The 13,529-nt window shown below is 47.7% G+C and overlaps 1 protein-coding gene across 8 annotated transcripts in view; it reads left to right on the forward strand.

Moving 5' to 3' along the window:
- Positions 1–13,529, forward strand: part of FGFR2 (fibroblast growth factor receptor 2) — a 99,253-nt gene that overhangs the window by 40,094 nt on the left and 45,630 nt on the right. For all 8 annotated transcript variants that reach the window (XM_054163391.1, XM_054163395.1, XM_054163396.1 and 5 more), the window contains one exon: positions 1,574–1,697. In XM_054163391.1, coding sequence (XP_054019366.1) covers positions 1,574–1,697 — 124 coding nt within the window. The remainder of the gene's footprint in view (positions 1–1,573; positions 1,698–13,529) is intronic.

Here is a 13,529-nt window from a genome sequence, read left to right on the forward strand (position 1 = left end):
TGGTGACCTGGCAGGGCTGGGTTAATGGCTTGGCTTGATGAAGATCTCAAAGGTCTCTTCCAACCAAAACTATGATTCTAATATTATTAGCCTGTAACTGGACAGTAATAGCAGTAACTAGGTAATGAGCTGGTTGCTCTCTGGGGGACTAGGAAAGCCAGAATCCCCTTGCAGAGAGGCCTCTTCTTCCAGGCTTTGAACTGAAGGCACTTCTACCTCCAGCAAGAGTGAGGGCTTAGGTCCTGGCATCTGGGACACAGCCCTGTGCAGCCTTTTTCTGCTGGAGAAGGACCTACACAAGAGTCAGGCACCAAGCAGGATTTCAGGGCTGAAGCTGTAATAGTCTTTTAAGAGTATGTAGTTGCTGGAAGTGTCACAGAACGGCCCATAACTTTTTGTCTGGTGTACTGCACTGCAGCCCTGCTTTCCATTTGGCTGATGAAAACGACTGTACCAGACTGCATTTTTATTCCATTTGCTAAAATAAGTAGTTTGCAGTTTAAAAGCTGTACATGACAGCTACAGAAGGTTAAGATTTTTGAGTGCTTTGTCAAAAATGTAATGCTAAAACAAGGGATTAGTGGGTAGCCAGCAGAAGGTCATTTTGGCAGCCAAGTTATGATGCAGGAAATCTATATGTGTACTGGATGGCTCTGTATCCTTCCAGTGCTGGGATGGATCCTGTTCTCTGCAAGACCAATGCCAGCACTCCTTTTCAGTTCAAACAGGAACAGAACAGCACCTTCAGTACATTCTGTCCAAGAAGGATTACATTGCAAGAAAGATCTAGATGTGCTGGAAGGTGTCCAGGGAAGGGCCAAGAGGATGAGCAGAGGGCTGGAGATCCTCTCCTATGGGGACAGGCTGAGACAGCTGGGGTTGTTCAGTCTGGAGAAGAGAAGGCTCTGAGCAGACCTCCTTGTGGCCTTCCAGTATCTGAAGGGGGCTACAGGAAAACTGGGGAGGGACTTTTGAGGGTGTCAGGGAGTGATAGGACTGGGGGGGATGGATCCAGGTTAGAGGAGGAGAAATTTAGATTGGATGTTAGCAAGAAGTTTTTCCCCATGAGGGTGGTGAGAGCCTGGCACAGGTTGCCCAGGGAGGTGGTGGAAGCCTCCTGCCTGGAGGTTTTTGCAGCCAGGCTGGATGTGGCTTTGGGCAGCCTGCTGTAGTGTGAGGTGTCCCTGCCCATGGCAGGGGGTTGGAACTGGCTGATCCTTGAGGTCCCTTCCAACCCTGACAATTCTCAATCACTGTGCATCCTCATGTGCTTTTTCCATGAGGATTTTCTTCAGGCATTTTTGGCCAGGCAGCATCTTAATTTCTTTCTTGTGCTACCCCAGAGCAGCAAGAGATGAGGCCACTCTCTCTGTCCAGCCCCATCTGGATGTGTTCCTGAGTGACCTGTGCTGGATTCTCTGGTCCTGCTCTGGCAGGGGGTTTGGACTTGATGGTCTTTGAAGGTCCCTTCCAACACCTTACATCCTGTGATCCTATGAACCCTTCAGGATATGTTTCTGTTGGAGGGGGGTGGAGAGGGTGCAGTGCTCAGCTTTGTGGTTTCACCTGCCAGGTCCGCAACCAGCACTGGAGTCTCATCATGGAGAGCGTGGTCCCGTCCGACAAGGGGAACTACACCTGCATAGTGGAGAACCAGTATGGCTCCATCAACCACACCTACCACCTGGATGTTGTTGGTGAGTAGAACTGGCCCCTGTGAGACAGCAAATGAGTTGCTTTGCTAAACCCTTTAGGGCTGAGCTGATGCCTTTTGCATCAGCGTTGAAGATGGTTTTGCAGGAGTCTGAAGATGAAGCCCTTGCCACCTACCCAGCTGCTCCAAAACTGGATATTCACCTGTCTCACTTGTGTCTGTAGGACTGATCTACCCATGCCTTGGCAAAGGTGTGACATCCATCTGGTTAGCCTGGAGGAGAGGAGGCTCCAGGGAGATCATCTTGCTCTCTATAACTCCCTGAAGGGAGGCTGTAGCCAGGTGGGGGTTGGTCTCTTCTCCCAGGCAACCAGCACCAGAACAAGAGGACACAGTCTCAAGCTGTGCCAGGGGAGGTTTAGGCTGGCTGTTAGGAAGAAGCTCTTCACAGAAAGAGAGATTGCCCTTTGGACTGTGCTGCCCAGGGAGGTGGTAGAGTCACCATCCCCGGAGTTAAGAGGAGCTTGGATGAAGCACTTAGTGCCAGGGTCTGGTTGATTAGATAGGGTTGGGAGATCAGCTGGAATTGATGATCTTGGAGGTCTCTTCCAATCTGCCTGATTCTGTGGAATTGCTGTTGCTGTGATGCATCTACAAGTGTATTGTGGTGACCAAATAATAAACAGAGAGGCAATTGGAGTAATTAGTCTTACAATTTCATTATTGCTTCTATGATTGTGCTAACCAATTGTAATGGCTACAGTGAGGACAGCCATGAGGTGATCCTTTGGGTGGTTGTTGTTACTGGAGCTGAAACAATGATTGTAGTTTTTCAAAGGAAAAGCTAGTTGCTGACTTGGAACCTAGTGCAGATCTGGAGCTTCAGCAGGGGTACTTTGCATTCACAGCCATGTAACAGAGATAGCATCATAGAACCACAGAATGCTATGGGTTAGAAGGGAACTCCAAAGGTCCAACCCTCTCTGCACTCAGCAGGGACATCCCCAACTAGATCAGGTTGCCCAGAGCTCTGTCCAGCCTCACCTTGAACATCTCCAGGGATGGAGCCCCAACCACCTCCCTGGGCAACCTGTTCCAGGCTTCCACCACCCTCATGGTGCAGAACTTGTTCCTAACATCCAATCTCAATCTGCTCTGCTCTAGTTTGAAGCCATTGTCCCTGGTCCTGTCCCTGCAGGCCTTTGCAAACAGTCTCTCTGCAGCCTTCTTGTAGCCCCCTTCAGGTACTGCCAGGCTGCTATGAGGTCTCCCTGGAGCCTTCTCTTCTCCAGGCTGAACACCCCCAGCTCCCTCAGCCTGTCCTTGTAGCAGAGGTGCTGCAACACCTTGAGCATTTTCCTGGCCCTCCTCTGGACCTGCTCCACCAGCTCCATGTCCTTCCTGTATTGAGAGCTCCAGACCTGGGTGCAGTACAGATCTGAGCACAGCCTGGTGTGTGGGCTCTGAGCAGTCCCTGGCAACACAGATGACAAAAATTCTGCAGAGATGTTTCACCTGAGGACAACTTGCAAAAAGCTGTGTGAATTCTTCATGGCAGCACAGCCCTGATTCACCAGGGCTATTAAGCACAGCCTTAATAACGTTAAGCTAATGCCAAAATCCTGTTGACTTTAATAAGGCTGACACATTCATTGAAGTGCTTAGCTGAATCAGGACTTGAGCTCTCAGGAGCCAGTTCTGTTCACCCCTGCTCTTGCTGGTTAGCCTGGGTGGATGTGAGAGGGTTTTGTTGACTCTGGTGGCATTGCTGTCCAAAAGCAACCAGGTTGGCTATTATGGTAGGACCTACTGGTGGTATAGAATCACCCAGGATGGAAGGGACCTCCACAGATCATCCAGTCCACCCCCCCACAGTCAGCAGGGACATTCTCAACTAGATCAGGTTTCCTGGAGCCTGTCCAGCCTCTCCTTGAATACCTTCTCAGAGCTCAAACCATCCCTCTGGTGCTTTTGGGGGATCTAGGTTGCAGTTTCTGAAGTAAGACTTCAGTGGGTTTTGGTTTCTCAGGGCTTGTGAGGTGATCTGAGCATCACAAGCTCTGTGAAATACACTTTTGGCCCATCAGTGTTGAAAGCTACACTTAATGTGGTTATTGTAAACTAATTTTGGCAGCTGACTGCCAAGCCCAGCTTATCTTCTGTGTTAGGGTTTGGGTTTGGGGTTATGTGACCAAAACAGTGACAACACTTTCATTTCATTAGTTCTTGACTGGGTTTTGTTTCTTTGTTAAGTGAGTGAACATGCATCTCTTCCACTGTTTTGGGTAGTCATTAAGAGTCATGCCTTATTTGTCTGGGTCCACTTAAATATGTGGAAAAGCCCAAATCCAAAAGAAAGGAAGCATCAGCTCCCTCAGTCAGCAAGAAATCAGAGGATCACAGAATGTTAGGGGCTGGAAGGGACCTCCAGAGATCATCCAGTCCAACCCCTGCCAAAGCAGGATCACCTATACCAAGTTGCACAGGAATGCATCCAGGCAGGTCTTGAATATCTCCAGAGAGGGAGACTCCACTATCCCCTGGGCAGCCTGTGCCCTCACAGGGAAATAATTCTTCCTCCTGTTTCCATGGAACTTCCTCAGCTGCCACCCACTGCCCCTTGTCCTGTCATTGGGCATCCACCAAAACGCCACCGAGAGCTAGAGGAACCTCCATGGAGCAGAGGAGGGAAAAAGTGTTGTGATGGGGATGTCCTGAGGCTCCAGTGTGTTGAAGTCTTCAGGGTCTGTGAGGTGAAGCCCAGTGAAGCCAGGCAGCCCTTGTGAGCCACCCAGCTCGTCTGTACTCGGGCTTCGGTGTAGTGAAAACCACTGAAGGCAGGATTCTTGTCTCCTGAGTGGTGTTTTGTCATCCTAGGTGGAGTGAGCTATGGGCATTGTTGAGGTGAACTGAGTGACTGGCAAAGCTTTTTCTTGGTGGTGGTTTTTGTTTGAACACTTGTTTAAACAAAGTTTATGGAGGGTGCAGCAGCAACGGCTGCCAGAGGTGGTAGTAAATCGTGTCCTGCGTGCTCCTGCCCTCCACTGACCACCCTGCCTGGGCTTGTTAGGGATGAAGCTTGGTTTGCAGAGCCTTGCCCAGGAAGAATGTAAGGAAATGATGAATTGTGGGATCTTTGGAGGTGTTTTAGGGGTGTTTTCTTAACCCTTTAGGGAGCCCTAGTTTGGCTCCGCTCCGGTTTTGCTTGAAACCATTTTGTAGTAGGCTCCATGGGAGGCAAAAGGCAGCTCTGCTGTGCTGGGAATTTTCCTTGCTGAAACAAAACTTGTTGAAAATTCCCCTTCCCTTCTCTTTGCCCTGCTCATTTTCCTCATTACCTCTCCAGTCTGGATCTGGCATGTTTCATGGTGACTGTAAATTCTTTTTCACCCATTTTTGCTTTTTTTTCCCCTGGGCAATGTGTTCATGAGCAAATATTTGTCAGAAACCCTCCTGCCCCCTTCCCCTCTCTGAGCCTTCTGAATGTCTTACATTGAGAAATCTTATGCAGAGGTTTATTTTTCCTGGCAGCAAGTTACAGTGACCTGCATGAATGAATGGAATGGTAATAAGGATTATGTCATTTATTTAAATGTCTATTCCTTTCCTATAGAGAGGCAGAAAAGTAAATAATGAGGTTTCTCAGAAGTGCCCAGTGGTTTGGTGGGCTGGTTACCTGGCTGGTGGCACCCAGCAGAGCCTTGGGTTTTCTCTGGGCAGGGATTTATTCAGCGTTTCCTGGTGCTTGAGCCTTGTGAGAGATGAAAGCAGAAGTGCAAAAGTGGCTCTTGCAAGCCAGGACCTGTGTTTTGGAGCTCTCTGCACAGATTGGTTTTGCTTCCAGGTTGGAGTTTGCATTCAATTTTGAGGGTGTAATGATTAGTTTGCCTTGAAAACATGTGTGGGAAGATGCATCCTATGATTCGTAGAAGAGTTTGGGTTGGAAGGGACCTTAAAGATGATCTAATTGCAACCCCTCTGGCACTGGCAGGGACACCTTCCACTGGACCACGTTGCTCAAGGCCTTATCCAACCTGGCCTTGAGGACACCTGTCTTGAGTTTACTGTGAGTCTTCCAAGAGGCATTACATTGGGACTTTGACCTGAAAGGAGGATTGATGGGAGAGAGCTCAGCCATCACTTTGTTGCTGAAAGGTTATAATAAAGGTGGAGGCTGGGCATAAAGTTGCTGAAGCAGTAACTTAAAGCTGGCCAGAAGGGGAAACTGACAGGTTCTCCATTTAAGAGTGTTCTACACACATGAATTCTGTGCTTTTCTTTCTGTGTCCATATACATTCTCAGCTCCCACAGGGCTGTGGAGGGTTATGGATGTTTGTTTAGAGGCAATTGCATGCCTAGAGCACATCTTACAAACTTCAGGTTGTAATTTTAGGTCGAGTTGTGTGTGGAAAACTGTCAGTTGCAAGCCTCTGAAATTGCTTTTTCTATATGGTTTAACTGGTTCCAGAGCTGATTAAGTGTAAGTAATAGCAAATGGTATTAAACATGGTAATGTATTACACTAACATGAGCATCTGACTATATGGTGTAATGTAGAGAACCCTCTGATTATGTCACAGATTTGGGAGGTATTCCAGCAAAAAAATGGTGCCAAGTAATGACACAATGCTAGTTAGGAATATCCAGTATTACTCCATGCCAATAACTTTCCAAACCTTGAACTCTTCTGACAATTAAAAGCTTGGAGCCAGGAGGGCTGAGCGGCTCTCAGTCAGAGTGTAGGTGTGAACTGCTCTCGTTTTTACCTTGTAATTACTTGCAAGAACCCTCTTAAAATAGTCAGCTCGGCTCAGATGGTCTCATTCAGATTTACAAACTTGGCAAAGCCCTTGCACAGAGCTTTGTACAATGGGAGCAGAAAAGGCTGAAGGAAAAATGCAGAAAGTCCTTGGCAGGCTGTCTTGTTGCAGGGATACTGGTGCAGGTTGACAGTGTTAGAGAGGAGCTGTTGCTCTGGCCAGCAGGTTCTGTTGGACAAAGGTTATTCCTTCCCTGTCAGGGATACCCCAGTCGCCTGCTTTGTCCCCTCTCCTCCACCTCCATTTCAAACCAGGCTGCATGCAGGGCCTTGCTCAGGGCCACAAAACGTGTTGGGCTGCAGGAGCCTCAAATGGTGGCAAAGCAAAATCCCCCTCGGGCCCTGTGAAAGGGAGAGGAGTCGAGCTGGGCTTTGTATCGGAGCGCGATCCAGAGACCTTAATTATTGTCGGATACTTATTGTCCAAGGCAACGTGCCAGCTCTCAGTAATTGCTTACAACCAAAATGCAGAGAGGCCAGGAGAAGGAAATGTCATTGTCCATTTTATAGATGAAAAACCGAGCTGTGGAGTGATGAAATTTCTTGCCCTGGGTCACACAGGAAGCTGGTGGCAGAGCCAAAAAGCAAAGCTGGTACTTGAATCCTAATCCAGGACCTTAATTAAGAGAATGTTCTTTCCCTTGTACAGTTTAGCCCATCAGCTGGGTTTTTTACGTGCAGCTGAAGTGCCTTTCTGTTCTTTTGTGTTTAACAGCAGGTAGAAGCTTGCATTTTTATAGTCAGCTTACTAATAGACTAACTCCATTCTCATTAAACATATATAAAGTCATGCAGTCTTAAGGGAGAATGAATGGGAGCAGCGTGGTTTGCACTTATTAGTTGTATTGTAGTGAATCCGGGTTGGAGGAAGCAACGTGGGAATGCAGCCACTGAGACCTGTATATAATTAGATCACTCTTGGATTGCAATTATCACTAGAGTGCAATTTCAGCTCTGTTTAAGCATGGAAGTAACTAATTGAATTTATGTTTTAATGGCCAAAAAAAAGGAAGGAAAGAAAAGGTTAAGTCTTTGCACAGTCTTAGCGCAGGTAGCCTTTCCTGTCCTATTTAATGTCATCATCCAGGGAAACAAAAAGGTGGTTTGGTTTCAGCTGAAGTTTGGCACATTACCTCATTTGCTGGGCTTTTATAAGCAGCTGTAATAGCATGACACATCTTCCAAGAATGGATAAGACAATCCTGCTGTTTACTATGAAAATGAACACAGCTTTTCACAAATATATATATATATATATAAAAGAATGTGTATATGTATATATGTATGTCTGTATATTTTGAAAAGCAGTCCTTTTGCAGCCCGTGCAGCTGTAGTTTGACCACCTCCTACTTTGCCTGATAGCTGTGCCTTTGGCTCTTGTTACCGAGGAGTCAAACTCCAGAGGTGGCCAAGTACCACGCAGTTGTCCCTTAATATTTCCAATTTTCATATGAAAACAAGTGAGAGAATAGCTTCTGCTCCAGGAAGCATTTGAAATGACTCTCAGTTTAAGGCTTGGGCCCCAGAAATCTCCTGTATGAGTGGTTTTTCCTGATGGCTGTGCAGAAGAACCCTTTTCATTCTGAACTCTGGGAGGCTTTAGAGGGCTTTGGATGTGGTTTATTCTTGCATTTTACAGCGCATTAGTAAAAGAAACCTGATTAAAATGGAACCAACTTTCTGCTGGTGGTGCTTCACTGTTTCTGTTCCCCCTAGTTTAGGGCAGGAGGGAAGGCTTTGTTTCCAGTCACTTTTAGTTTGGGATTCTCATGTGCTCTCAGAGCTGCCAACATGGCACAGACAGATTTATTTCTCTCTTCTTTAAAAGCCATGTTTCCATTTTGTCACTCCCCAGTTCATCACCACATATGCATTGTTATTTGCTTTTGGTTGAGGCTTCTTTTGCCACAACACAGCTCAGAGCTGGTTTGACTTCACTGCAGTAGGTTCTTTTCATTTCCAAAGGTTTATTTTTGGGACTCAGGTTGCCTATGAAGAAAGAACTGAGACCAGCTAAATACAGGCCTTGGACGTTGCGTGGCTAATGTCTGGCAGGAGTGGAGTGTAGGTATTACAACCAAGCCTAAACTTGCATTTCTGGCAGGTGTGCTCAGAGTTGTTGACTGACTCTCTACATGGACAAGCTTTGGCTTGATGTCTTCGCCCGAGAGCTTGCGGCAAGGGACGTGATGAGACAGGGGCTGGAAGCGTGAAGGAATCCACACTGATGCCTGCCCTCCGGTATTTAGTTAGGCTGGGAGGGAAGAAGCTTTTATTTAATGTACTGATAAGGCCAAGTGTGGACTTTACACCTGGCACTGGGCTTTTGGCAAGGCGTGTGCCCCTGAGACGTGATGCAAATGGTTTGGTGCTGCAGGGTGTGCAGGTCGCCCCTGAAAACAAAGGCTGCAGTGTGATGGTTCAGCTAAGGGAAAATGAAAGGTGATGCTTCCCCCCACCCCCCCTTCTTAGTAAGGTGAAAATATTCCAACCTGCTAGTTTTGTAGTGATAGAGCTTCAGATTTCATTGGAGTAGTCTGGCTAAGTTGTATTTTATGGCCAAGTGCTAGTGTCATTACTTCATCTGCTGGGCGAGCAGCGGGTTTGTCATCTTTGGAATGCTTCCTGCGGAGTCTGCTAGGGGAGGACTGGTCTCCCTGTCCCACTTTCTGTCTTATTACAGCCCCAAGGCAGGTATTTCTCTTTTCTTTTGATGAGTGATGAACAGGATATTGTTTCAGCTCTGTTATTACCATTTTTAATCATGCCTTCTAATTGGTGCAGTATCCTCCTCGTGGAAGTGCAAGCAGGAGTTTGTAGGAGCTGTCTGAAGATGTGAAATTGGCAGGTGTCAAAAGCCAGGGCTGGGCCTAATTCTTATCATTAATCCTTTTATGACCTGACCCAGTCTTTCCTAACAGTGTTGTTACTGGGAAAACCATCAGTGTAATTAGCAGTAAATTGGTAAGGTTACATCCTCTTTTAAAAAAGGTGGGGGGAAAAAAGCAGCTTTCAGTCATCAAAAGTGTTGAAAGTGTGAATGAGTTGTGGTCCTGACTGGATGAACACAGGGTTGTGAATTATGTCTGTCTGATTACTGAGGAGTTTGCACCTGCATTCCTTCATGTCCACTCTGGCAGGAAGCACAGAGGTGGGACAACCCCGTGGCTGCGTTGGGATAGCTGCCTGTGGTGGGCGAGATGAATCCACCACAAATCCTTACTGAGACACCACACTGGTGGTCTGGGGGATTGAATGAGGGTTAAAAGAGATGTAGCAGAGGTGGAAGTGAATGGAGATGGCAGTTGTGCATGACTGTGATGAGCTGAGGCTGGGGGAGTCTGGGAAGATCCAAGAGGGTGGGGATGCCCAGTGACAGGACATGGGGCAATGGGTGGAAATTGAGGCATAGGAAGTTCCATGGAAACAGGAGGAAGAATAATTTCCCTGTGAGGGTGACAGAACACTGGCACAGGCTGCCCAGGGGTGTTGTGGAGTCTTCCTCTCTGGAGATATTCAAGACCTGCCTGGATGCATTCCTGTGCAACTTAGTATAGGTGCTCCTGCTCTGGCAGGATGGATGATGGATGGACGTTGGCAGGATGGATGTTGGACTGGATGATCTCTGGAGGTCCCTTCCAGCCCCCTGACATTCTGTGATTCTCTTTGCAGTGTGGTTTCTGCTGCCAGCTTTGGATTAGAATAGAATGGAATTAACCAGGTTGGAAAAGACCTCTGAGATCATAGAGTCCAACCTATCACCCAGCACCATCTAACCAACTAAACCATGGCACCAAGCACCCCATCCAGTCTCTTCCTAAATACTAGAATTGCACTTCATTAGTTGGTTTCAAAGGTGCAGTTCTGTCAATACCCTGGCTACTGCATGGCTGTAGAGGAGAGGTCAAGAACTGCAGAAAGCAGCAGAAAGCCTTGGTGTGGAGCACCAAGTTGATGTCCAAATGTGCTGTGAGTGCTGCTGCGTCTCACAGACTACCTGGATTTACTGAATTACTAGAAATACAGTGACAAATGTGCATTGTCAGGGGCACACACCAAGAGCAGGCATCTTCAGCAACTGCTACAGGTGAGGGGTTCTGTGCTGCAAAAGTGAGGGTGATCCTGATGAAGGAATTACTCCCCTCCTGACATAGGACTGTGGCAGACTTCACCAGCAGGGCAGGTGAGCCCAAAGGCTCAGTAAGGTCCTACACAGGCACATCTTGAGGTGAAGCCAGGATGATCCAGTGTAGAGCATTGAAATTGGGCACTGGAGACTCTCCAGCCCTGAGTCTGTGCACTGGGTATGGCCAGGCAGCCAGCTGGGCAAGGGAGAAGGCTGTGGTCCTGCTGATAATTTCACACCTGCATTGCTCAATGGAGCAAGTGTGCTGTGTAGGGGAAGGGGGAGAGTGTAGAAATATAAGAGGGGTTTTAAGGGTTTGCATAACCTTTTCCATTTTACTTTAAAGGCAGAGCTGTTTTCAGGGAAGGAAATGTGGAGGATGAAAAAAATATACAGTCAGGTCACAATAACAACAGCCATAATAAGTCCCAGTGTGTGCTTTATGGCATTGCTGGGTACAGTGGTGAGCTAAACTGCCTGCAGCTGGGAGAGGACATCATCCCTGTGGGGGAGATGCCATTTGCCAGGCATACAGTAAACCTTTGGCAGAACCTGCTGGAGAGCCCACTCCAACGATGCTGGACCCCAGCATTGTCTCTGGTTATTGTAAAGCAGCTGAGGGCTGGGAGCTGTGCAGAGTACAAAGGAGGATATCTCTGAGTGAAAAAATCAGTGCAGTCTCTGGGAAGAGCCAGAACAATAACATTTTACCACTTGTCTGTGAGAAGTCACAAGTTGGTTTTCATATTCTCTTGTATTCCTTTTTCTCTTAGGGTACACTGCAAAGAATTTGAATGAAAATCTCGGCTCCTCATTGTTCTGCTTCCCATGTTGGTTTTTCACACTAAAATAAAGCCTCTTCCCCCTTTGTTCAGACGTGGATGAAGCTTTTGCTTATGCATGCACTGCGTGAGGGATACTGCAAGGGAGCTGCCCGTTACTGTTGTACAACTCTTGCTGCTGTGGCTTTTCTTGCTCCACAGGGCTGATGAAACCCACTCTGTATCAGTCTGACAATGGGGCCTTTGCTTTAAGGACAAACTGCTCTTAAAACCCTGTTGGTGGGTTTGTGTTTTAAAACAAGAGCCTTCGTGTTGCCTGCCTTAGCCCTGGGCTTGCTGAACGTTCCTGCCCCTCTTAGCCTTCTGATAGCGGTGTGATGTGAAAGGATGGCTTTTAAACTAGCCCTGGTTGGGCTTGGTTTTCTTTTTCCTCCTGTTCTCACTCACCTCAGTGGGTTTTGTATCAAGCCAAGTCAGGCAGTTTTGTTTGCTTCCTTTTCCCAGCTTGCTGCCGCACGAGGAGGAGGTGTGCAGGTGAACTTCTGCTGTAAAGGCTTTGTGTGAAGATGGATTTCAGCTGAAATGCACTTAGGGCAGCAAGCTGAAGCCATGCTGTAGAGCTATCCAAAGCAGCAGATGGGATAACATCAGCAGGAGCTGTGCCTGCTGCAGAAACACTGCCATTACTTCAACTCAGAGGTGAAGGTGGTGAAGTCAAGGACAGAGAGTTTGAATGCACCTGGTTGGCGTCTGGAAAGATTTGTGTTTCTTTAAAGGCACTGCACTTGCCTGGCTGTGGTGAATAGGAGGACTTGGGTGGCACAAGGAAGCTGGAGGGGGTGGCAAAGGCTTTGCTGTGAGTAGCAAGTGGGTCTGTTTCTGGTGTCTGTGACAAAATCTTACTCTTTAGAACTAAGGTTCTTTAATGGTGTTCAGATGTTTTAATTTTGAGCAAAGTATTCAGTGACAGCAGGGAGTATGTGGAGTCTAGTTCCCTGCTGTCTCACTTTGTGCTGACTGCTGGTACTCATCCACAAACCAAAGCAGAGATGGATGTTTGGGCCGAGTGGTTAGCAATGATGAGGTGTGTGAGACAGCAGTAGAAAGAAATGCCTCAGCTTTATTGAAAAGGCTTCTAACCAGCCTGCAGCCTGCTCTAGGTGAGCCCACTTTAGCAGGGGAGTTGGACTGGATGATCTTTAGAGGTCCTGTCCAACTCCCACCATTCTATGGTTCTGCAGACTTGAGGACAGAGGGAGTTTAGCAAGTGGTTGTGGGGGTCAGCCCTTCCCTTCCACCTCTGTGGGCAGATCCCTGTGCTGTTTCAGGTCCTGTTGAGTTTGCTTGTGAGGAACCAGGAGCTCCGGCTGCAGCGACACCCCTTTGAGCTCTTGGCCCCTGTGTCGACTTCTTCAAGTAGCTTTGGGCCAATAGGAAGTGCTCTACATGGAGGCTCCTGCTGTACAGGAACACTGAATAGCAGGAATGTGTGTTGGCTAATACCTGCTGATAAAAGATGCCAAAATGTGTAAGGCATGATTTCATCAGCACTGCTCTGGTCCATCAGCCAGTCTGCTGGTCTGCCTGACAGGCTCCTGCTCTTTATCAAGTGTTCTTGCCAGGGATCCTCTTTATCTCTTGGTGCTTAACAACAGTGATCTGTTCTTCCTTGTAGCCTTAAAATATCCTCTGAGTTTGCAGAGTCTGGGGAGAGAGCTTTGTCCCTGCCTTGCTCCTTGGCTCGTGTAAGTCACCTGGGCAGCGATGGTTGGAAGGCTGTGTGTGTATGTACAGATAAATGGAACATGAGAGGTCAGCAGCACTCCTGAACTGCCCACAAACAGCACACAGTGCTTCAGACTATGCAGAAAGAGAACCAAGCTGAGGTGCAGCTGGTGGAAGCCGCTCAGCTCCTGGCTCGCTTACGCATAGTGTATGACGTTAGCCAGCAGAGCCCTTTTGCCTACACCTGCTTGGTTGTTTCTGACCTTTTGAAGAGCAGCCAGTACTCAACCTTGCTTCTTCACACCATGGAAGCTAATAGTGGAGTTAGCAGTGGTTTCCTTCCAGTGTTTCATGGAGCACAGGCACCCATAAGCCATTGCTTGCTGCTGCAGAAAAGAAGCCAGGGTTTGACTTGGCCTGTG

This window comes from Dryobates pubescens, chromosome 8 (genome assembly GCF_014839835.1).
Source record: "Dryobates pubescens isolate bDryPub1 chromosome 8, bDryPub1.pri, whole genome shotgun sequence".
Lineage (NCBI taxonomy): Eukaryota > Metazoa > Chordata > Aves > Piciformes > Picidae > Dryobates > Dryobates pubescens.